This window comes from Astatotilapia calliptera, chromosome 18, assembly GCF_964374335.1.
Source record: "Astatotilapia calliptera chromosome 18, fAstCal68.1, whole genome shotgun sequence".
In the NCBI taxonomy this organism is placed as follows: domain Eukaryota; kingdom Metazoa; phylum Chordata; class Actinopteri; order Cichliformes; family Cichlidae; genus Astatotilapia; species Astatotilapia calliptera.
This window is the reverse complement of record NC_137439.1, coordinates 16559139-16584229: the sequence shown is the minus strand read 5'-3', so window position 1 is coordinate 16584229 and position 25091 is coordinate 16559139. Positions and strand designations below refer to the sequence as shown.

The 25091-nt window shown below is 39.6% G+C and overlaps 3 protein-coding genes across 6 annotated transcripts in view; 2 read left to right on the top strand and 1 right to left on the bottom strand.

Moving 5' to 3' along the window:
• Positions 1-11653, top strand: part of obscnb (obscurin, cytoskeletal calmodulin and titin-interacting RhoGEF b) — a 58474-nt gene extending 46821 nt beyond the window's left edge. The window contains exons 57-83 of the mRNA XM_080292905.1: positions 7-288; positions 1164-1245; positions 1359-1480; positions 1573-1770; positions 1860-1892; positions 1995-2093; positions 2200-2418; positions 2550-2583; positions 2697-2749; positions 2869-2967; positions 3746-3802; positions 4477-4616; positions 4953-5153; positions 5246-5322; positions 5398-5568; positions 5649-5808; positions 5893-6009; positions 6145-6309; positions 6393-6551; positions 6641-6818; positions 6911-7024; positions 7113-7280; positions 7410-7512; positions 7633-7762; positions 8314-8407; positions 8543-8585; positions 9075-11653. Coding sequence (XP_080149031.1) covers positions 7-288; positions 1164-1245; positions 1359-1480; positions 1573-1770; positions 1860-1892; positions 1995-2093; positions 2200-2418; positions 2550-2583; positions 2697-2749; positions 2869-2967; positions 3746-3802; positions 4477-4616; positions 4953-5153; positions 5246-5322; positions 5398-5568; positions 5649-5808; positions 5893-6009; positions 6145-6309; positions 6393-6551; positions 6641-6818; positions 6911-7024; positions 7113-7280; positions 7410-7512; positions 7633-7762; positions 8314-8407; positions 8543-8585; positions 9075-10182 — 4406 coding nt within the window. The 3' untranslated portion in view covers positions 10183-11653. The remainder of the gene's footprint in view (positions 1-6; positions 289-1163; positions 1246-1358; positions 1481-1572; positions 1771-1859; positions 1893-1994; positions 2094-2199; positions 2419-2549; positions 2584-2696; positions 2750-2868; positions 2968-3745; positions 3803-4476; positions 4617-4952; positions 5154-5245; positions 5323-5397; positions 5569-5648; positions 5809-5892; positions 6010-6144; positions 6310-6392; positions 6552-6640; positions 6819-6910; positions 7025-7112; positions 7281-7409; positions 7513-7632; positions 7763-8313; positions 8408-8542; positions 8586-9074) is intronic.
• Positions 11654-11662: 9 nt separating this feature from the next.
• guk1a (guanylate kinase 1a) lies at positions 11663-19675 on the bottom strand. 4 transcript variants are annotated; one of them, XM_080292902.1, is made up of 7 exons: positions 19479-19675; positions 15461-15574; positions 15242-15283; positions 14866-15101; positions 14612-14696; positions 14437-14522; positions 11663-13587 (listed from the first exon to the last, which is right to left on the bottom strand). In XM_080292902.1, the coding sequence occupies exons 1-7, from the start codon at positions 19498-19500 to the stop codon at positions 13555-13557; spliced, it is 618 nt and encodes a 205-aa protein (XP_080149028.1). In that variant the 5' UTR covers positions 19501-19675; the 3' UTR covers positions 11663-13554. The 4 variants fall into 4 exon arrangements, with proteins under 4 accessions (XP_080149028.1, XP_080149029.1, XP_026004749.1 ...); XM_080292903.1 differs by lacking the exon at positions 19479-19675 and adding an exon at positions 19121-19261; XM_026148964.2 differs by lacking the exon at positions 19479-19675 and adding an exon at positions 18556-18720.
• Positions 19215-24318, top strand: c18h1orf35 (chromosome 18 C1orf35 homolog). The gene is made up of 8 exons (XM_026148959.2): positions 19215-19353; positions 20647-20797; positions 20884-20929; positions 21024-21106; positions 21916-21988; positions 22094-22173; positions 22408-22530; positions 23336-24318. The coding sequence occupies exons 1-8, from the start codon at positions 19257-19259 to the stop codon at positions 23589-23591; spliced, it is 909 nt and encodes a 302-aa protein (XP_026004744.1). The 5' UTR covers positions 19215-19256; the 3' UTR covers positions 23592-24318.
• Positions 24319-25091: the final 773 nt, after the last annotated feature.

Genomic DNA, 25091 nt, shown 5'->3' with positions numbered 1-25091 from the left:
TGCCAGCTGCACCGGTCTTCTTAACCGAGCTACAAAGTCAGGATGTTCCAGACGGTTATCCAGTCAGCTTTGACTGTGTTGTGATTGGCAAGCCACCTCCCACTGTTCGCTGGTATAAGGATGGCAAGCTGCTGGAGGAGAACGACCATTACATGATCAATGAAGACCAGGAGGGCTGCCACCAACTTATCATCACCACTGTGTTGCCTACTGATATGGGGGTCTATCGCTGCACAGCTGAAAACAGCAGTGGCATTGCATCTACTAAAGCTGAACTCAGGGTTGACAGTAAGTGAACAGATGATACAAGAAACACACGTTTGCTTTTTAAATACCTGTCCTGGGATAATTGACTAGGCAAACTGTACAGCATCTGTACATCTTTAATGACTTAAAAAATGAGAATTTGGTGCACAAATTTGAATTTATTTTGGACACCAAATTCTTGTTTTTTGAAGTCATTGAGATGTATGCTGTACATCATTCCACCCTGGAAAAAGAACAGTTCAAAGAAAGCATGAAATGTGGCGACTGTGGTTCAGAGGGTTGGGAAGCTTATCTTGTAACCAGAAGGTTTGATCCCCAGCTCTATCTCCAGCTCTATCTGTTTTGGACAAGACACAGACCTACTGCCCTACTGATGATGGCCAGAGGGGCCGATGGCGCGATATGGCAGCCTTGCTTCTGTCAGTCTGCTACAGCTGTAGCTTGCCTCCACCAGTGTGTGAATGTGAGAGTGGAATTGTAAAGCGCTTTGAGGGTCTCGAAAAGGCTATATAAATGCAATCCATTATTATTGTTATTATTAAAAGGGCAAAATTACTACAATATTCATGCCCGTAAATGTATGCAAACTTCTGTATAGCTTGTTTTTTTAAAACAGAAGAGAACTTCAGACAAAGTCAGAGCAAAACTAGCATGCAGAATATGTGAGATGGACCTTGAGCCTCCCCTAATATAAAGGCAGGTTTCTCACCCTGCCTTTATATTAGGCAGGGGTAAAAAAACAACAAAAACAAACCCACAAAACCTACAGCTATACAGATGTAGCATTTAACTGAAGCATGAAGCTAATTTCCGAACCATAAATCAACATCTTAGAAAAGCAGAGTCCCTTTACACCTTAAGCATTGTATAAAACTATAATAAAATTCCTCCATCAGTGTCTTGCAGCTCAGATTATGACACTGCTGCTGATGCCACTGAGACGTCTTCTTACGTCAGTGCCAAAGGATACATGTCCAGGTAAATTTATTTATGTTTATTTATTTATTTATATGAACTAAACCTTTATATTGAGGCCTTCACATACAGTTATAGATATACTGGAGCTGCTGTGCTTTACTCTCCTCCAACAGGGAAACTGAGACCTTTGAGTCTGTAGCTGAAGATGATCAGCTACCGCAGGTTGTGGAGGAGCTTCATGATGTTCACGTCTGTCCAGGTTCACCTATTGCAAAGATGCAGCTTAAAGTAAAGGGTAAAGTAAAGATTTGTTAATCCATCCCAGTGTTCTAAAAACATTGCATATGATTTAAGAATAATGTTTGTCAAATTTTTGTTGTTTTCCAGGTTTCCCAAAACCCAGAATATACTGGTTCAAAGATGGCCACCCTCTACGACCTTCAGAAAGAATTCATTTGTTAGCAGAGAGAGACGTTCATGGCGTGGAGATCACGGAGGTGAAAAAAGAGGATATGGGGGAGTACTCCGTCTACATCAGCAATGCAGCTGGTTCTGCTTACTCCTCTGCCCGGATGATAGTATTGAGTATGTATACACGTGCCTGAATACAAAATACAAATCTCAAATGAAACGATGAGATACACTTTATACATTTGCAACACTTTTTGCAACAGGTCCTGGGGAGATTTTACCACAAGAGAAAAAGGGTAATTTAACATTTATCCTACAAACCACAGCACAAGTATATGTACTTTCAGTAGACATGTCCATATATTCAAAATGTCACATTATACACTTTATTTTCACAGACCCTAAAGAGCCCCTGGTGCCACCCCGCTTTATTGAAAGGTTCAGCAATAGGAAGGTGAAACAAGGAACAAGCATCACTCTGTCTGTGAAAGTAGAAGGTGCGTTACTACACTTTTCTAGATAAGAAGAAAGTCTAGATTTTGGGCTCTATCTGCCACGCATCATTATTACAAAGTCTCCATAATCACCCTTCTTCTCTCTTAGGATCTCCTACTCCCATGGTCAACTGGCTAAAGGAGGAATCTTTGGAGGATGTCCTGTGGATCAAGCCTGACACTAAAGGATACAAAATAGCAAGCTCTGGGCGCCACCACAGTCTCATCTTGATGGACGTGGGCACAGAGTACACTGGTGCCTACACCTGCATTGCAACAAATAAAGCTGGACAGTCCATCTGCACTGCTCACTTGGAGGTGGATGAGAGTAAGGAGAATAACGTCATCAAGACACTTTATTTTGAAATGACAGGTTAAATGAGTGTCTTCTTATATCAGAAACACTTAGCAGAGCACTTTTCAAACCACCCTTCTTCTTTTTTTCTCCCTCCTCTCTAGCTCCTCAGCCCAAGAAAGAGACAGTGGCTTCAGAGTAAGTTATTTTTGAAACCTTTTGATTGCCTTGCACATAAAAAGATGTCTGTAGTAAGTACATTTAATATAAATGTAAATGCATGACAAATTTTAATACTGAAATCCGCTCAGGGTTCTTGGGATTACAGTTAGTCCTCCACAGGAAGATACTAGCAAAGGAAAAGGTAAGACGTACTAGCTAATCATCAGGCCCAGTAATGTTTATTTTTGATAAGATATATAAATGAATAAAAATAAATGTTAAGATATTTATGGTGTTCTTTACTTTTTGCCAACCCTTAAGAGGGCAAAATGCCTTTCCTAGGTGAAGTAGGTTCAGAGGAATTCCTCATGAAACTCACCTCTCAGATCACTGAAATGGTATCAGCCAAGATCACCCAAGGTAAGTGGACCATTATAGCTCTGCATTAAATATTCAGAGACTAATGAGTTCATCGTACTTTATAAAATACAAACCTTTATGTCCATAAGGCATTTCAGAACTGGTCTATTCCGGCTTCAAGTCTGGTTTAAACCAAGATAAATGAATGATTATGCTAGCATTGGACTTTAGCTCCTTCTCAACAAGTCTCATAAACAGTTTAGATTAAAAAGAAAAAACCCAAAAGGTTTCACCTCAAGAGAACATACATTCTCAGGAGAACAAACATTAAATTATATGACTTGAACGATCACAACACCTTCAATCTCTTAAATTACCTTGTGTCTGTAGTTGTACTAAAAATGTGCAGGTTAACTATCCATATTCCCTCTGCAGTGACTGCATTTGGTAGTTACTAATGCTGAAGACTGAAGTATGGATCATAGATTATGTTGCATACAGTGCTTCTGTTGCATTGCTCTGTTATTTTCTTGTCAGGTTTGGTTGAATTCTTTGAATTCATTCTGGCTGTTTAAGAAATGTTTAATCCGAATGCTTTAATGCTTAAATACTGAACTGGCTATCACTTTCCTTTGTTTCTGAACACCAAACCTGACCGAGGAATGTTTCTTAGTGCCATGTTAGTGCTTATCTAGTGCACGCTTTAGCTTATTTATGCATTTATGACATAAAATCTCCCATTCCTTCATACAGACATCATTTCCTAACCACCTTTACACCCATTAGTTTATCACTCCCACTAAATAAATACTCATTAAATGATTAATTTGTTATTCAGACAGTTTACAGAATCATGAAGTGCTCCAGTGGATGAAATCTTGGCCCAAATCTGCCAGTATGTATCCCAAGTGCATCAGCATCACAGATACTCTGCAGTTTTCCACTGAAATATTTTCTATCTATTAATAATGACTTTATAAAACAGTTTTCCTTACATTTCCTTTTACATACAAGAAATATTTAGTTATACAACAACTCTATTTCAGTGTCAGCTTAATAACAGCTAAGCCATCCCCTTTTATTTCTGTTAGTGCCCTCTATATCTCCTTACTCATCCTCAATGAGTTTCCTCATCCTTTCTCTTGTTACTAAAATAGTTTTTGCAATAACCTATGAAGCTTCTGTATAAGTGGAATACATGCTCACCAAGCAGACATGTATGTGGAGAGCTGAGATAAAAGTGAAGCTGCATGTTGTCATGATACTAATACAGTAATACATGTTAGAGCATTAGAATGATTAACCACTGTGGATTTCTCCCCTCTATTTTTTGCATCGTAAAAACGATGTCGTTACTTCAGTATACAGAAAAATTCAAATTGACCAGGTAAATACAACACTGGTACACGCTAGCACACAGTTATGGTTTTAAATATATATTTAAGCTGATGGACCTGAGTGAGTGTGGGTACTAATATCTACTGCATAGGTTTAAAGGACAGATTATACTAATTGGACATTTCCGTGCGACTGACCTGTCTTCCTTTGACTTCCTCCTTACTGCTCCAGCTTCATTACGCGTACCAGGTGGTGACAGTGATGATGAGACCAAGACACCTTCTCCATCACCTCATCACGGTCGCTCCCGTCCTCCCTCCCTCATTGCTGACTCCTCCTCTGAGTCTGATGAAGGAGACGCCAGGGGAGAGGTGAGATACAAAAAAATTTCCATTAAGTTCATAATGTTCATAAATTTTTGGCCTTTATATCAGAATTTCATCGATTAAATTCTGACACACCATGGCAGGATACTATATAAAACAAGGAAATGAAAGTTTTAATGGCGCAGTTTATTTGAAGAAATAAAGGGAAATTCAATTAAGTTTTTTTTTTATACATAGACAGGTGTGAATGGTTATGTCTCTGTGTGTTAGCCTTGGGGCAGATTGGTATTCTGTCTCTCACCCTCTGACAGCTGGGATAGCTTCCAGTCCCCCTGCAATCCTGTTATTAATACACACACATATATATATATTTTTTTATAGATGTTTGATATCTATGTAGCAACGGCTGATTACAACCCCATCGTGGCGAGCAAAGATTCCATCTCTCTAAAAGAGGGACAGTATGTTGAGGTTTTGGACTCGGCTCACCCGCTCAAGTGGTTAGTTCGGACCAAACCCACCAAAACGACACCATCCCGCCAAGGCTGGGTCTCACCGGCCTACCTGGACAAAAAACTCAAAGTATGTCTCAAGACAATTGCTTCCAGCTTGCCACTGCATGTTGCACGCATTGGGTAATATTTTTTTTAAAAAAATTAAAATTTCTATTACAGCTGTCTGCTGATGCTGGCGATCTTCCAGAAACAAGTGTGGAAGAGGTGTCTGAAGGAGAATACAAGAGAAAATTATTGTAAGTGAAGCATGTTTGTCGTGACAAAGCAAACCAACCAAAGAACCATAACAAACTATTAATTCGTGCTTCTAGCCAACTGATCCAGGAACTGATAAACGGAGAATCAGAGTTTGTCAAGGAGGTGGAATTCTTCACCTCCCATCACCTGAAGCATGCAGACAGTTCTGATGCACCGCCTGACGTCACCAGCCAGAAAGAGGCTATTTTCAGAAACATTGATGATATCAAATCCTTCCATAACAAGTGAGCTCACCTCTTAAATGTTATTTTCAGCCATTTTTTAGTATAATCAGTATGCATCATTCTTATGATTTTCTTTTTAGGGCATTCCTTCCGAAGTTGAATGACTGCGACACTGATGATGACATAGCCATGTGTTTCCTGAAGAACAAGGAGGGCTTTGAGAAGTACCTTCAGTATCTTGTAGGTCATAGTCAGGCTGAATCTGCCATCAGTGACAAGACTGTGCACAGCTTCTTTAAGGTAACAGCAGAATTGTTATTGCTATACTATGAATTACAAATGTGCCAACTGTTAAAATCTTTTTTTTTAAACTCCAAAAAACAGGAATATACTGACACAGCACAGGCTAATTCAGACCCTGCAGATCCACCAGTAAGAAGCATAAATGCCTATCTCCAACAGCCACTGGAGAGGATTCAGAAGTACAAGGCCTTCCTGAAGGTAATAGAGTGCATGCATACAATCATCTTAGAGTCAGTTATTTACTTTTCAGTCATTTGCTTTTAGAGCCTTTAAATTATGTACACGATCAGTGTAACTTCAGTTTTGTTGAAATTTCTGCTGCAACATCTTCAGGAGCTCATTCGAAACAAAGCAAGAAATGGTCAGAACTGCTGCCTGCTGGAAGAAGCTTTTGCAATGGTGTCTGCACTCCCTCAGCGTTCTGAGAATACCCACCATGTCTCCATGATTGAGAACTATCCTGCCACCCTCGAAGTTCTTGGAGAACCAATTAGACAGGTACCACGTAGCTGCCGACTGTGCAGGGTCTTGATTACACATAAGCATTTGACTGTCTGCATATGCTTACTCTCTCCCACCAGGGGCCTTTCCAAGTGTGGGAGGGTGCTCCTGGAATTAGAACGTCCTCTAGAGGTCACCACCGTCACGTCTTCCTCTTTAAGAACTACTGCATTATCTGCAAGCCCAAGAGAGACAGCAACACTGATACACAAGCATATATTTTCAAGAACATGATGAAGGTAAGTGTTTTTAACATAATCTAGTTTCATCTTTTCTTTCATGGTCAGCGGCCTAAATGATGTTTGTTGGTTTCTTTATCTTGTTTCAGCTGAATAACATTGATGTGAATGAGACAGTGGAGGGTGATGACCGTGCCTTTGAGATTTGGCATGAGCGCGAGGATTCTGTGAGGAAGTACACCTTACAAGCCCGAACTGTTACCATCAAGAACTCGTGGCTGAGAGACCTCAGAGAACTGCAGCAGCGATACAGCATGCCTGCATGGAGTGAGTGGGACTCCATGCAGTTTTACTTTTTTCTTTACCTCTCTATTGCTTGGAATTTCTAGCACAGCTTTTTATACCAAACTATTTTCTAGGTTCCCCTGATTTTGATGAAATTCTGGCAAACTGCACAGCAGAGCTGGGCCAGACTGTTAAGCTGGCTTGCAAAGTTACTGGAGTACCCAAACCTGCGGTTACCTGGTACAAGGGTGAGGCATTTCCTCTATGGTTATTAGCCATGTGGAGTGACATTCAAAGACTGTTTCATGAGTGGTTTTGTTTACTTGTTGGATGCAGATGGACGCGCAGTGGGGGCAGATCCACATCACATCATCATCGAGGACCCTGATGGTTCCTGCACACTAATCCTGGACAATATGACTGCAGATGATTCTGGTCAGTACATGTGCTTTGCCACAAGTCCAGCTGGCAATGCCAGTACTCTGGGAAAGATCACAGTTCAGGGTAAGTGGCACATCATACCTATATATAGGATGATCCTAAGAGTATTCTTTTCTACTGCTTCATTACACTTTTCTTGTGAACAATGATGAATAGTCTAAAACATAAAACACTGTCATGTGTTTCTTTTAGTACCTCCTCGTTTTGTAAATAAAATAAGGAATGCCATCTTTGTTGCCGGTGAGGACGCTCAGTTCACCTGTGTAATACAAAGCGCCCCCAAGCCCAAAGTGAGGTATGGATACCTTCCTTATGTTTTCTTCTTTCCTTCATTTTGATTCAGTTTTGCAATTTTTTTTGAATATCAACCCCGTCCTCTAATCTTGTCTCCTCTCTGCATGTGTCCCTGTTCAAGGTGGTTCAAGGATGGCAGGCTGCTGACTGACCAGCAGAAATATCAGACCTACAGTGAGCTCCGGAGTGGCGTTCTGGTTCTGGTAATCAAAAACCTGACAGAGAGAGACCTTGGACACTATGAGTGCGAGGTTGGTCTAGACTAATTCATTTCCATTTATCTGTATTCGTTTTGTGACATTTCAGAGTGTACATAATCTCTGGGCAATCACTTAGTAAGGTTAAGACCATACAGCATTACATAGAGAGATATAACAATTTGAAAGCCCTGTTGCAAGTAACAGTAAAATAAATACATTTAAGAGGAAGAAATGTCTGGCATGAAGAGGCTCTGGGAGGGCAGTTATAATATGTGAGACAGGGAGACTCGTGAACCTCGAGTTTTGTACACTTAATGTTAAATGATTGACATAAGTACTCCAAATATATTAGGATCATTAAAACTATTAAGATCTATTTGTTCAGAATTTGGAGCTCTACAGTAAGAGGTCTCAATACAAGAAAATATCTCAGATAATTACAAAAATAACATTTCCTTTATTTTTAAGGGTCAATGAGGGGAGATTTTAATGCAGGTCATGCATTTGCCTTTGTGCCTATAAATTAGTTTCAAGATAGTTGATATTAATTAGCAGCAGTGAGTTACATTTATGACTCTAAAAATATATCTGTTGGATTTCAGTTGTCGAACCGTCTGGGCAGTGCAAAGTGTGCTGCTGACTTGGTCTTCCCCTCCGCTGTGGCTCGCTCTGGTGAGCAGGCCATCACCATTGAAGGTAGCAAGTCTGGCTTTATCCATACAGTCTTACTCTTTTCGGACGTTTTGTGGTTTTTGTTGAGCAGAAAATGCTTTGAGTGCAGCTTTAGCAATGCAAAATAACCATCATGCTTTGTCCATGTTCCTCCCACAGTTACCGAGCAGGAGACGAAAATACCAAAGAAAACCATCATCATGTAAGTACGATCAAAGTAAGATCGAATAGTTGGATGTTGAATAATCTTGGATTTTCTTAACTTAACACTACAGTATACTTTAATAAAATAATTTCTATATAATATATATTTTAGGAATCTTTAAGGGGGTTCTTTTAAGATAAAGTTCCACTGCAGTTTTGGGGTTCATGTATCTGTGTAGGTATTGCTTTTATCATTAGATAACATTGCCCATCATAGGGCATTTTGGGGCATTTTTCTGTATGTGTGTGTGTGTGTGTGTGTTTTTCCTCTCTGGCTCCATGTATGCATTGTGTAGTATTTATAGCCTCGATGCAAAAGGAATCTATCACAAGGATAATGAAAGGGTGGGCTGTTCTCATCAGGGTGCTGTCTACTTCAACTGTCAGCCTAATTACTGCAGCTTATTACTATCATATTATTTTTAAATCCAAGACTCCAAGCAAGGTGGGTTTTATTTACATAGGCCTAATGCACTTCTTATTCCAGTGAGGAGACTATAACCACCGTGGTGAAGAATCCTCGAATGAGAAGACACAGATCACCTGGCTTGACTCTTGCTGGTGTCCACCGCTCTGAGACTTCCACCCCCGAGCTTCCTACAGCCAGGACAAGGAGGATGCCCACTCCAAGAAAGACCACTATCCCAACTCTCTATGTTACTGATCCCCAGGGGGCGGAAGCCAGGGGAACAGAGAGCAAGCCCAGGTGGGTTGAAGTAGAAGAGGTCATCGAGTATAAGGTCAATAAGTCTCCCAGGTTGTCCAGGAGGAGAGGTATTTCGCCAGCAGGGTCTGATCGTGCAGGCACACCCTCGAGACCCAAAAGGTCTCCAGTGGAAAACCCAAATGCTAACAATTCCAACAACAAGCTTGTGGAGCAAGCACAGGCCCACCTGCAGGGAGACATCAGCAGCCAGCCGCTCTCATGGGAGGAAGAGGTGACTGATGCTGCATCTGGGTCTGCTTCTGGGGAGCCGCACGAGCTCTCTTCTGTTCTCGCTACAGCTGGAGAAGATCACGACGACCTGGATGATGAACAAACTGTAATTTTTGAACCCGATGACGAGGAGGATACATCTGCAAGAAAGCAAGAGCCTGTGTTCCTAAAACAAGGAGATCGTGTTTTAACCCTTGAGGACTTGGAGGATTACGTCCCAGAGGAAGGAGAGACTTATGGCTCCTCCCACACGCAACACGTTAACGAAAAGCCTTGTGAGATCTCTGTGCTTCAGAGAGAGATTGGCGGTTCTACAGTGGGACAGCCGGTGCTTCTCAACGTGGGCCGGCCTGATGTGGTGCCCCGGCAAAGGACTGGCTTCTTTAGTCGGTTCAGGGAGAATCTCTCCAGCAGCCTTTTCTCATCTGCTGTCCCACCGCAGGCCAGGGAGGCTCGGTCCAGGGCGGAGAGGAATGTGCCTATTCAAGTGAGCCATGCAAAGCTGGAAGTGAAGCCTTCGTACTGCTCAGAGGTGCAGAGAGTTGAGGGCAGGCAGCAGAGTTTTAAAACCAAAGTGTCAACTCAGACCTATGGTTACACATCAGTTGGCAATCCTGTCACTCTTCAAATTAGAGATGACCTTTATCAGAACCAGTGAAAAGCAAACATTTAATTTGGCATCACAAACCCTCTTAGTCTTAAATAGGGACATTCACTAAACATGAAAATACAGATCGTAACCTGAGCAACATTTACTGCATTTGACAAACCATTCCATTTTTAGCCTGCCAATCAGATAATAGTGTCATCCTTAGATATTTTCTTGACAGACTGTTAGACTCTACTGTCTCTTACAGATGAGATGGAAACTATAGGGATATACATGTTGTGTGATGTACAATATGCATGATGGGCAGAAGCTAAGAAAGGTCTGACATTTACTGATTAAAACCTTCATATCTAATGGTGAGTTGAAGTCTTTAAATAAAATAAATGTTTTTTGGTTATACATACAGTGATTGACAAATTTATGAGACTGCCACCCCCAGTGTAAGGTTTATGTCACAGCTCCCTAAATTAACAGTACTGGTGATTACCAACAAGTTTTATGTTTCTGTGATGGTTAATCCACTGGTATACCATATTACAGTTATTTACTTGCATGATTGTTATAATTAATTTGTGACTGCAGAGAAATCTAGTGTCTATTTTTTATTGGTCTTTATTGGGTATAAAATGCATTTTTGAGAGATAACAAATTACAATGATGTTTAACAGTGTACCTACGCTGAATGATCAGCTTTACTCCCCAGTATTAACTGATCCAGATGTAATCCTTAGTCCATTGCAACATACATGAATAGGATTTATATTTTTTCAGGTTTTACTTTGGTACCATTCAGGTCATGCTATGGCACTTTGGATTCCTGGAGCTGGAAATATTGGGAGGTAATGAGATGCATGTTTCAAGTAAACAACACTGAATATAAAAGTAGTGTAAACTTGGGGACTGTTGTGTTTCAGGAGCTGTTAGTTAATCAAATTGGAGAATCACAAATCTCTACTACATTATTTTGTGGTGTTGTGAATGATTCCTTAGTGAGCAGTTTATAAACACGACATTTGCGCGAGCAAATCATTTGGTAGGTGAACAGATGCCTGTTTCCAAGTTCCTACCATCAACTGAATTTTTTACTCAACTTTTTTGGCATTTGTGTCTGCTAGTGCGGTGAAACAGCCTGTAAACTCAGGTTGTTACAGGGATATTCCTATGCAAGTGACAAATATGTAGATGAGTGACTGCATGTATTTGCTTCTCCAAGACAGATGTGTTTCTCTAGAATAACCAGTTGTCATCCTATATTTGATTGAGCGCAGATGTTTATGCAAAGTACTTCAGCTGACAAAATTTACTAACTTTTTAGTGCAATTTAAAAGTAACTAGAGTAACTTCCTAATTAAACATGTGTGGTGTTTGTGTTGATCAAAAGGTGTCTGTTAAAAGGATGATTTTATGTAATAATTTTAAATCACAAACTGATTGTACTTGCTTGTACTGTACATGTGTAGTTTTGGACAAAACATGGTTGAGTACAACGTGTTCAATTGAATAAAAGTACTGCAAATATGCCACATAATTAGCTTCTGTAGTAATTTCTTTATATAGCACAAACTCTGCATTGTTGTATGGTAACATTTACTGATGTTTCAACATAAAAGTCATAGTGCTGAGTACATGTTTACAACAAGCACATTCCTATAACAGCTAGTTTGGTTTTAAAGAGGCCTTCGTGTATTTGTTCAGCATGATGTAACATTTGTGAGACTTGAATTTAAATAGTAGAATCAGGAACATAAAGTACTCTGAGCAAAGGAATGAATGTTACAAGATACAGGAATATAATGATTTAGGCATAATTGGCTATCCAATCTAAAATGGAGATTTTTAAAATATTTACTGTTTTCTCAATTCTAAGCAATAAAAAAAAAGCAACAAATTTGCTGTCATTTTACTGTACAGCTAAAGCTGAAACTTACACAATATAAAGTTTTCACAAATGTACAACATTAAATAAACATGTGTTATAAAAGAATACAATGTAGTTGTACTGTTTCTAACTCTGTGATGGGATTCAATTCTACATGAGCACAGCAGTATTTAGTTTTCCAGCAAACAAAGTGTAAGGAACCAGGACATTACCTGGCAAGTTATATAACATAATAAAAAAATAAAGCGTTTACTAACTCTGGAATAATGTTACTGTTTCAAAGGTATATCCCCTAAAAGTAAAGAGTCACCACATGTTCCTGATAGGCTTGGCCAAAATAGTCTTTCTTACCTTCCTCACATTTCACCAAGTCTACGATTACATTTGTGTAAATAAACTAAAAGCTGATGATGACAGATGACACTTCAGGTAGGAGGGTGAGAGATTAGCTGGCTGAATGCTTAATCTCTCTCACCCTTGCTAGCTGGCACCAAAAATATTAGTTTATGAAACTCATGAACATTATCAGAACACAACACTGATTCACGATTAGGTTAAGCGGCTATCTGCCAAATTAAAAATAAAATAAAATCAGCTTTCCTGATTATTTTGATCTTAACAATGCACAGTTGTGTCAGAATAAATGGCTTAACTACACAGCCAGAGCGTAGCAACACTACTCAGTACAGGCAGGTGGTGCTCACTTTGAACTATGACAAACTGTTTATCTTTAGGGAGATGAGACTAAACTCGAAATCCACCCCAACATTTGCAACTGCCATGTTTCACAGCTCACTCAGCTCAGCTGTTAATCAGAAGTAATTGCCCTCTGACGAGTGCTGTGCACTACAATATGACCTAAATACATCACATAAGCATAACACAAAGGAGTGTCTGTATTTTTAACAGTACAGAAAGTACTCTGTCTAAAAAAAGAAAAAGAAAAAAAAAGCCTGGTACCACACGATACTAAGATACTGCCCAAACCTACTTACCAAATTTTAAAGGGGGCCCGAGTGCTGGTTTTAATCTCTAACTCTGACCATCACTTGTGTATTTCACTGCATCTAAGACATTAAACATCAACACAGTGTAGCTGGTTGCAAAAGACTGAAAGAAACCCCACCCCCCTCAAAAACAAAAAAAACAAAAACCCCTAATCCTTGAAAAACCAGTCTGTCCAGATGATGCAATGAATTGTACTTCTGCAAAAGAATACGGTTGCACACAGTATTTTCTGTCTGCATCAAATTGTTCCCGCTCATCATGCCAGTTGTACTTCAAGTAAGAGTTCTCAGGGTGTCTCCTCTTCAGTGTAAAAATAAAATGTGAAAAGCACTTTGTTTGTAAAAAAAATTAAATAAAAATGTCCCACTTTACACTAAGTTATTTATTAGTAACTACTTCTAACAAAAAAAACTTTTTGTATATCTGCTGAAGGAAATTGTCCTAGTTTCAAAGACCACCATCTGAGGGAATGTACAAGAGTGGAATTGTGTGTCGGTGGAGTGGCTGAGCGACGACCATGATGCTGCTTTCTCCTATGAGGACACTTTCTTGACCTTATGAATTTCCTGCAGGAAAAAAAAGAAAAAAAGAAAAAAGGTTTTATAATTAGTCAGGGAACACATCGATCTGTGGCAAGAAACTAAGAACAGACTAAGAACATGAAAGCAAGCCTATGCAACGTTTGCTGAACAGTAATCACTCTGGCTGCAAGTAGTTTTTTTATAGGATGTGGTTCCAATATTTTTCTTATCCATAACCTACCAGTCATACCGGACGAAAATCCTTTGAGCTAACGGGATTCAATAAAGGTTTATTCTTCATCAACTTTTAGTAACATCTTTCTGACAAACATCTAAGGTTAAATGCATTTTACACAAGTCCAACTAGTACAGAGGGCTTACTATAAATTTAAAACCTCTCTGAAATGATTGAAACCTGTAATGACTGCAGTCATTCTCAATTTGGTGACAGTTTGATTAGATTGCCATCAGATTCATAAAGTTTAGATAGATTTTTTGTTTCAGAGGTTCCATGAGGTCCTGGTGGACTGAATGTGAACAGTTAACATCAAATTTCTGTTTAATGTGAATTTCTTTGTATGCAGATGGCAACAGATTTGCACTTTCCACCTGTTTGTTACAAAAATTGCATGCACTTGCTGACATGCTCCTATTCAACTGCAGAACATCTCCGTCTTATTGCTGTTTATAAATCACAGTTTTGTCATTTTGAAGACAGAGTAAATATCCCTATTCGGATGTTTAGTTTAGAATAAAATACATTGAATAATTAAAAGTGTTCCTGGCATAACATTTAAAGTTAATGTTAAAACTTTAATTGCCAAACTTTAAACTGACAGATTGCAAAAAACAAAAAAATAAATAGAAAGTGTGTGTTGTGAAATCGTAACTCACCTCCTTAAGAGCGTCTTTCAACTTCGCATAAGCATCGTCCAAATTATCATTGATGATTATAACATCAAACGCACCAGGTTCTTTGCCTAGAAAGAGATCCATTCATGGTCGGTTATGACGTGCAGATTTATAGTTTGTAACTTTGATCTGTTGAGAGCAAATCACAGCTACTTACTAAACTCCATCTCGATTTTGGCTGTCTGTAAACGCTTTTGGAGGCTCTCCTCCGACTCTGTTTTTCTGCCTCTTAGACGCTTTTCCTGAAACAAGAGAACAGGTTCAACCTACAGAAGCAATTCAGAAGCCAAAACCCGTTTTACCTGATCCCTGTGATGCAAAATTTAACTGGTGACAACACCCACTTGTTTGGTGGCAAAAATGGGAAACTACAGACACGTGCTGTGTACACTTCAAATCTTATGTGCTTACCAGGATTTCCATGGATGGTGGCTGGATGGAAATGAACATTGGATTGAGGTCTGTCTTTTTGATGTTCTTCACACCCTGCATATCAATGTCTAATAAACAGATGAGGTTCTTGGATTGGACCTCTTGGACAGCTGCTTTACTCGTCCCATACAGGTTCCCGGAAAACTCTGCACTCTCAATAAAATCGCCATTGTCGATGCCTGCCTGCATCACATCCCGCGTAACATAATGGTAATCTGAAACCCGGGAGGAAAAAAGAAAAAAGAAGAAGAAGAAAGAAAGTACACAAAAAAAGGACAATTGAGAAAAAAATCCAACTGTTTAATCAGCCTGCTTTCAGGTTCATTGGTTGTGAAAGAGCAGTGACATGCCGTACCTATGCCGTTCTGCTCTCCAGGTCGGGGTTTTCTTGTCGTATCTGAGAACGGAAAAGACACTTCTGTCACACTAGAGTTTAAAAATCTGGCGCTGCAACAATTTGTTACTCGCTTAGGGAGAAAATAAAAGCTTTACTCATGACTAACAAACCTCAACAGCAAAATAATAAATATTAAAAGTAATGTGAAATTCTTTACAGGGACATAGACACACTTACGTGAGATGCTGAAGCCAAAGACACCTTCATATTCCTTCATGAGCTTCTTCAGCAGAGTGCTCTTTCCCACCCCTGATGGGCCACTACACACCACGGGCCTGGGTCCAGCCATAACTGAAATAACAGCGGAAAAGAAGAGTGTGGTTTGTTATAGGAAACAAATGGGCGAGGCTGCAGAGCAAATCTGTAACCACACAATATGAGTCATCACTGGACCAACTTTACTCTGTGCAGTCACAAGGGTTTTTGCTTCTTTTGTTAGTAAAAGGCAGGTAAAGAGAAGCCTCGGCGAGGTGAGGGACACGCCATAAAATGCTAAGCCAGCAATGTTTAAAAAAAAAAAAAAAAAAACCATGATGAGAGCAAAACAGCCCTCAGGAGAGCTAAAGCAATCAACTGGTAAGCAAGCTGTGAAGTTACCATAGTGCTGTCGAGGAACAACTACTAATTGAAGCACCCAACTCTGGTTGTGAGTGTCAGAAAGAAAAGGAAATTATCTTAAATTTAATTAACAGATATTTTTATTTACTCAAACTACACCTTCATCAGCCTTCAAACTAAAATCTGCAAACATCTTGTGAGCAGGCAGTCAGAGTTCTTTGTTTCTCTACATCTCTCTTTTTCTTCCCTGTTACATCACATTTCTTTTATTACAAATTGCTTGACTATCAACCAAAAGTAAAGAATTAAGCAATGAGTCTCACGTTCCTCCTAACCCCCTTACCTCAAAACACACAGAGCTGACGCAGACAGGAAAATCAAGTCAACAGGAAGGGAACGATTGTGTGTCTGCAGATTGTGTTTAAAAGCAGATGGGTGGAGAGACGGGGAGTGGGCAGGGCCAATTTTACTGCACTAGTTTTTTTTTAAAGTTCCATCTTATGATTCAGTTTAAATATCTTATGACTTGGTAGTGACTTGCTATAATGCAGCCATGTATGCATTTTGGTTTCAGCCCTAATGCTCAAACAACCTCTCATTACAAGACACTCAAAGTGTCTCGAAAAAAACACTGAACCTAGTAAAGAAGATAACACAGCATAATAAAAGGCATTAAAACACTAGTTTTAACTACACTACTACGTCAAGGTGAGGTGTCTGAATCCCAATAAAGTCTAAGCAATCTTTTAAAATGAAAGCAAAAGTAAACTGATCTGCATGTTTGGATGCTCGTGTGATCTTTTAAGAGCAGAGAATAAAATTCACATTATTATGAGGTTTCTGATTTCCAAGCAGTTTTCCTCCATCATCTTTCAAATGCTTCCCATAAACAGAATCATGGCTAATAAAAGGATGTAGGAGTTCCTTTTATAAAAACTGGATTCTTTAAATAATTTATAGGATTTTATGTTTAATATTTGATTATTTAATCCAGCAGGGCTGGACTGAGACTGTAAATCATGCAAAGCCACTCTAGCGGAGTCCAAGTATGAAATTATCAAGCAGTAAAGAGCATAGCGTGCACCCTTTAAGTAAGAACACAAGACACTAAAATAATTAACACAGAACACCTTTCCTACATAAACTGAGCAGCATGAGAGGAAATGAGAGCCATGTGAGTTTATAATCAACACACAGCATTTATTGGAAGCTGCATGGCGCCTGACTTTAACCACGTGCACTAAATTGCATGTAATGCAATCATTTCCTGAAGCGCGATTTGAAAATCACATGCAATGTTGCATTTTTAAAGTCAGAGACAATCCGCTTCATGTTCAGTGTGAACGTTACAAGAAATAAAAATCTGGATATTTTTCTTTAAAGAAAGTTTATGCAGCCTCCTTTTAAGCAAATATTTCTTGATATTTTGCATATTTGGTTCTTATATGGGCTTAAAAAGACATTATAATAATATCCCTGGTCTCTGGAATTTTTCTAAAAAGCCCCAAAACAAAACAAAAATGAGTATGTCAATACAAACCACCTTGAGGTAACTGCTGTTGTTATTTGGTGCTATAAAATTAAAACTGAATTGAAAAAAAATCTAATTGATGTCTAATTGAACTGGGAAAATGTAGCTGGAAAAAATAAGTTACAAAGCTTTGGTCCATCTTGTAACAATCCTGTAATACCATACACAGGATGTTGGGTGAACAGATACAACAAACTAAACGTGGGGAAAAACAATGACGGGAGGTAGTCAAATAGATTAGTGCAGCTTTTCCAAATCTCTTACTAAGTAAACACAATAAGGATAAAAGGCAGCTAAAGTTAGCTTTTGCACCACGTGAAAGCTTTATATACACTTCTGTATCTTCTCTTAGTTCAGCTTCTATTCTGTCTGGTAACAGTCTGTCAGTTTCTGTAGGGATCCACAAATTGGTATACATTTTTCTCAGCAGTTTCTAGGCGATTATGACACACACAATTTAGCTGCTGCTTCGTTTTCTCTATAGTATTTTCCATTATAGCTTTTTTTTGGGGGGGGGGGAATTTGTAATTTTCGCTGATGGGCCCAACATTAGATGGTTTACTTAATTTGACTGTAATAAGAAGCCTGCCCTTCATATTTACTGGGTAAGGCCCAGAGTTTAGAAAAGTGTGTGTCCTGCAGCCCCAGCCAAAATGTGGGACGCTGTCTCAAGATGTGTGAAAGGCAGGAGAACAAAAGAGGGGACATCTGGTCGCCCTAACACTATGTAACATCAAGATAACAGTGGCTTTGTTCTAATCAGGAGGACAAACAGTTCGTATCTTTTTCACATAGTGAGGCCTCGTCATCTGTTTCTCATATGCATTTGATGTTAATATATAGCACACAGGAACTGCAAAGTCTGTATGTTATAATCATATAAAAACTGACATTATTGTAATAAGAAATTAAAGTTGTTGGAAGTGAAATGGGGATTTAAAATAGGCTTAAATGCACTTCTACCATTATTCCATGCCTGAATCACACATCCCAAACCAGACTTCCTAACAATTAAACCACAGGTAACATTGTGTCAGCCATGTTAATTTAAAACACTCTGGTAAACACATGAACCATCTTCTTCTCTTATGGGACTCCAGGAATGAATGGCACGCTCAGATATCGTGACACAACACGCAATTTGGAGAGAGCAGAAAACCCCACCAAACGTCCTCATTCCTACCTGAAAATAGCCTGGAAAAATGTCTCATTATGGGACAGGAATAGCGTTAATCCACAACTTAAAGCACCGTCTCCTGCGTGTCTTCTCCCTCCCTTGCTGTGCTCCGAGTCTTCACCGCGAGAGCCATTAAAGATACCCGTGCTGCCTACGTCATCACCACAGGCCAAAACACCAACAAGTGACGTTCACGAGCGTCAAGAATGCGCGCGAGAGAATGCTGAAAAAGCAGGGCTTTTAGCAACATTAGCCAAACAAATAATGACGAAGACGCTGATATTTTAAAGCTATTATTATTGTGAATGCATGTATGCTTTCAACTGGAATCAGGCAGCCTCTTCAAAAGCGGCAGTACCGACATGTGCGCGGGCTGGCAGTAATTACTATAACCTAAAGACGCATATTAACGATTTTAAGCTAACTAGCGTTTAAACAAACTATTTCCCCTGCGCTCTGCGGAGACTTGGGGAAACTGGAAGCAGTTTGCCTCTAGGCAAAGGAAGCATTACCACTAAGAAGCAAGCCTCTCACCAACAGGTCCTAGTAACCATAGGGAATTTAAACTTACCACAAAAACTCCCCGGATGAGTGTTAGCTGAAGGCCTAGCCGGTCGCGCGGGTCATGTGCTAACGTGGCTAAAAGTTAGCTCTTCGCGTTAACAGGACGTTGTTTTTGCCTTAACTTTTAGAGATACCCGATTAAAATGTTCGGTTCCTCGAGATCTGGAGGTGTACGGGGAGGTCAGGACCAGTTCAACTGGAATGAAGTGAAAGTCGACAAACACAGAGAAAACTATCTCGGTAAGTACAGGAGATCGTAGCCATCTGTCTGCTATCAGCAGCAACCAGATGCGGTGCTGCTCATATCGCTCTAACTGAGCTCTTAAACTACGCACACCACGGCCTCACATGCAACTCTCCCATACCTTTTGTTGTCGTTTCCCTCATTACACGAAGTCTGGATGGGTCTAATGGCTGGGTTTTCGCCTTGTCTTTCAGTCTACACAAAGCAAGTCCTAGCTTTCATTGCTCCCACCCCTGAGCACAGACACGTAGTCTCTCCGTTATGTGAGCCTACACAGTTGCCAGCATGCCCAGCAAACCAACAGCAGCTAGCCTACATAGCGGCCACCACCGATGAAAAATAGGACTCCCAAAAGTAACCCTACTTAAATTGTTCAGGAACGTGCATTTTAAAAAGCACTCATGGAAAAGCATCACATTAATATTATTGTACAGTAAGGTCCTCATTATAGATGATGTTATCAGCATATGTTAAAATATATTGTTTAAACACGTGGCTGTGGAGGGGAGGATGCTAATAGAAAGATAAAAAAAAAGTATTTTTTCTTTTAAGTTGTACATAATAAGGAAACTTAAAAAAGGGACAATACTAACAATACCAACATCATCTTTGCCATGACTAATGAATAAGTCGTTTTAGTGAGGGGCCCCTAAAATCCATTAAAGTTTGTGTTTGTGCACATTTTTGTACACACACAATTATCGTGTGTACACAAGACATTGTTTTAATTGACTTTACCCTCCTATACGTACTGTAAATAATTTCAAAACAAAAATGCACAATTCTTGACTATTTGGGGAAAAAACAATGTTGACACCATCTGGATTTCTGTAACACTGGCTTCATTCAGTGTTATGCTATGGCCCAAAACATAAACCTTTCACAATAAAGCTCAAGATCCTGTTGAGAGTTTTCAAAATAAACTGAATAAACCTCAGACTTAAACATTAGAACAGGCTTTTCCCTGCAGCAGCCCTGTAATAAATACTCGCAAAGAAAACGGCGGTCGTTACAACCTATGTCTAAAAATGTGTAGTTTCATGCATCGGTAAAACACTCGACTCCAGATACACAACGCCCAGCTGGAAACACTTCAGCTACCTGAGATTCACAGAATTTACAGAAAATGATAAATTTTTGTTATTTATATCATTATCGGACGATAGATGTTTTTTATCTGGATATGGTCATATCGCACAGCCCTACTTAAGAATGAAAAGGAAATTATCATACATCATGTTCTGGAATCCGTAATCTTTATCACGTGTCATCACTTCCTCTGTTTCCAGGTAACTCCTTGATGGCACCAGTGGGGCGTTGGCAAAAAGGCAAAGATCTGACATGGTATGCAAAGGACAAAAAGGGTGGTGCACCTTTGTCCAGAGAGGAGGAACTTGCTGCTGTCAAGGCAGCAGAGGAAGAAGCGTTGATGGCTGCACTGTATGTACAACTTCCCATAAAAGAGATAAAACAGGAAGTTTAAACTGACCAGTTTAGTAATTTCTCATTTTCCATTATCAATTTAGAGGGCACAAGAATATAAAGAGACAACCGACTGGTCTAACCAAAGAGGTGTGTGACTTAAATTATGAATGATTTAAAAAAAAAAATCTGCTATTGTTCAAAAGCTTAGTGATGTGAATTTTTATTTGACTTTCTATGGCAGGACCTTGTAGAGGTTTGCAGGAGGGACGAGGCTGATGGCGACGAGAGAAATGTTGACCGTGTTTCTGGTTTAGGAAGCTCCAGGTGACTTCTTTTTATGTTTGCTTTTTCCACATGAAACAGTGATGTTTAAAGGTGCTTTATTTTTGGAGTAAAATAAATAAATCTAGAAAAGCAACAACATAAAAATAAATGAATATTTGTTAAAAGGACAGTATGCATCACTAAGGTGAAGGTAGAACCTGAAGGTGAAGGTAGTTTAATCTTTATCAGGGACTCTTGTTTTAAATTAATCATACACTCACTGGTCACTTTATTAGGTACCCCCTTGCTAGTTCGTTGGGGGTTATTAGGGTTCAACGCCATTTTGCCTTCAGAAATACTTTAATTCTTCGTGTTATAGATTCAACAAGATGCTGGAAACATTCCTCAGAGATCTTGGTCTATATTGGCATGATAGTACCTCACTGGATATCTTATGTTTTAAGTTAAAAAACCCCAAAACAAACTATTCTCTGTAAACGCTAGAGATTGTTGTGTTGGAAAAACCCAGTATATCAGGAGTTTCTGAAAAACTCAGACCAGCCCATCTGGGACCAACACCAATGCCTTGCTCAGTGTCACTTTTCTTCACCAATCTGATGCTCAGTTTAAATTTCAGCACATTTTCTTAAACATGTCTACACATCTAAATGCACTGAGTTGCTGCCTTGTGACAGGTTGATTAGATATTTGTTGAACGGGCGTACCTAGCAAAGTGGCCAGTTAGTGTATTTGATAAGTCAGCAAAAATGTAAACTGTCATCATGGAAAAAGTGGTGTCAAAAGAGCTTCTTTTCTCAATGTTTTGATTCTAAAGTGTCTTATTGTGTTTTCAATGTTTCCTTCTGCAGTGCAGGGTCTCGGAGAATGGTCCTGTCCCAGAAAGAAAAGGAAGTTGCTAAAATGGGCTTGCCGGTTTTTACAGTAAGATTGTGTTATTACCTTTTTTGGGGTAGTGGTGCTTAGACATTACTCTGCTTTGAGGCATTTTACACTCTGTGCAAAAATTAAGAAATGCTTTTTGTCCAGCACGTCAGGACTGAAGGTCATACAGAAGCTTCAGCAACAAAAACAAATGAGAGTGCAGTAAAACAGGTGGAGGAACAGAGGTGAGACTGGATAATTACTACTTGTAAAATGTTGCAGACACACAAACTTTTAGATTTACTGGACAAAATCTGACCCTGTATCCAGTTTCTTAAGTTTTCTTTTAATAATAGCCAGTGAACAAATGAATGAGAATGTGTAAATAATAATAATACTGATAATAATACATTTGAAATGAAAAAATAATGTAATTTGTTGAAATGTAATCTTCACTACTTTCTTTTCCCTCTCTGAAGGCATGACAGTAATAAGAAAAACAAAGAAAAAAAGAACAAAAAGGAGAAAAAGAAAAAGGAAAAAAAGAAAAAACGAAAAAGGAGAGACTCATCCTCCTCCGATTCTGAGGACAACAGGAAGAGGTTGGTTTATTTCTGCATTTAACGTTCAAACACTATTCAGCGTGAGTCTGGACCAAACTCAAAATATGTTTTTAGAATCGTGTTTTTAAAGACGGGGGCTGTGGAGGTAGATCAATCCCTGGCTGCTCCCACTTCTAATTGGAAGTATCTTTGGGCAAAGAACCCCAGTCTGCCCTCAATGCGTCCATCGGAATGTGAGCGTGTGTGTATTAGGTTAAAAGTGCTTAGGCATGAAAAAAAAGCACTTCCTCAAGTAGGTGTGTGAATGGGTGAACGAGGTTTACATTAAGAAACACCAAAGTATTTGCTTACGGAGCTTGCTTCTTCGACATCTTTAAGAGTTCTAAACAAATGTCTGTCCTCATCCAGAACATCTTATGTACGCAAACGTGCGTTACAACTTATCTGGTGCGGATCTTTTATTTTGATAGCGAACCACTTATGTGCAGCCCTGTTTATATTTTTAAATTACATTGCAGTCTTTTTGTTGGGAGCCAAATTGTTGTGTCAGCACTAGAGGGCAGTGAGGCACTGTCTTACATGCAACAACTTCACTTGTTGTGTTATATATGGGGTGCATGCGTCACAAGACTTTCTTTATATTTCAATATTTGAAGAGGCAGATTAAACATTGTTATTTATGTGCTTCAGTAACTTGTGCGATAGGAAAAGAATAACAATAACCTTGAACACAATTTTATCAAACAAAAAAAATAGCCAGTTATTTCCACTTGCAGGTGCCGTTTATTCTTCCATACCCTCACAGCATTAATCCCAACACTATTTGTTTCCTTGTACTTTTTAGGCACAGAAAGGACCACCATCATCATAATCCATCATACGTTAGTCAGAGCGGAGCCAGACCCCATGACAGCCACTCAAGGGGGGGAGCAAAGGCTGAGCGACAGCGCTCCAACCCCCATCATCGAAGGCAGCGGCACGACACAGACTCCTCTGATGGAGGATCTCCTGTCCCTCGCAACCCTGCCAGCCACAAGAAGGCCCCTGCTGGTGCCACACAAAGCCACAGGCGGCGCCATGACACAGACTCGGACGACTAATGTCGTGCCCACCCCCACCCCCGATTCAAACATGCATAATGTGGACAGAGTGCTCTACAGCAGTTTGACAGACCCTCAAGACCTTATTTACTTGAACAGCCAAACAGACTGTGGATGGACTCTAATCAGTGTAACAGACTTTAGCCTCAGGTTTTAACTTCTTCATTCAGAAGGTTGCTCATGTGACACTGGTGTTTTGGTTTGACAGTTTTTGATCACGTCGAGTTATTTAATCATCAAATATCAAGTACTCTGTATTGCTTTAAGCTTTGTATTTTGGGGGTTTTATCTTGGATAAATATAGAAACTTTTTTTCCAAAGCTAGTGGAATGATTTTCTTCCTTGTCCTCAAAGCTTTTATTTAACATTAGTTCAACCCTGATCATTGTTACTGCAAGCACACACAATAATCCCTCATGGAAATTCTTACATGACCCTGTCATGACATGACTCATTCAGTTATTTACATGAACGTGTCTGATTTATTTATTTTTTTTAAGGTTACCATAAAGACGTGGTGCAACTGGCACTTTTTGCACAGGAATGTAGCTTCAAGGGCTTGCTGCCAAAGAAGCCTTCTACGATTATAATCAAACTGGTAAAAGAGTGTATGTTAATAAGTATTTCTTTTCTTGAATCTAAGCATGTAGTTTTGGTGCCTAACCACACAGTGACAGGGAGAAAAACCCCATATCAAAACAAATAAAATGCATAGACTTGAACCCCATTCTTTTGAGTGAAAGTTCTATTCGAGCCGTTCACCTGACTGCCTAAGCACTTGCCGGCAAAAATCCTTCAACACAAACTTCTATTGATTACATTTTCATATTGGAAAACCTAAACATTTGCTCCTTCAAGATGCTTCTTGACACCTTTTTTTCCATCTATACATCTCCGTCTCATCCTACTACTCAGACACTGGCCATTCTCCTTTCTAAGTAATCCCTCGTCATTCTAGGTTCAGCTCCGACTGGTGCGATACCATTGGAATGCTCTTTACTGGTCATAATAGAGTAGTGTTTGCATTTGCCTTGAATTGGTCTGAAAGAGGGTATTCTGTGGACTGGCACCTGGGGGGGTACACTAAAAAAAGAGCAAGGCATTCATAAAGAAGAGTGCAAAAAACTAGGCTGGCCCTTTTTTTTTTTTTTTTATATGGCCGAGTACCGTTAGACCGCCACACACAAACCAAGCTGATGAAGCAGCAGGAGAGAAGGCTAGACAAAGCCACCCTATGAGGGACCCAAGACTCAAACTACCTCCTCTTCCACCGCTACCATACTCTCCTGCCATGTTTTACAGGCTTGGCTGCATTAACCGTAGCAGCCTAATCAACCTGCAAGAATGTGGTCCTAGATTGCCACCCTTACACAATGTGAAACAGGGTGTGCTCTTCACATAACTGCTTTAACCTATGCACTGGGTGGTTTCATCACCTTGGGGCAACATATTTCTTCCTAGGTCAAGGGGTGATAGCCTTAAGAAGTCACAGACACAAGT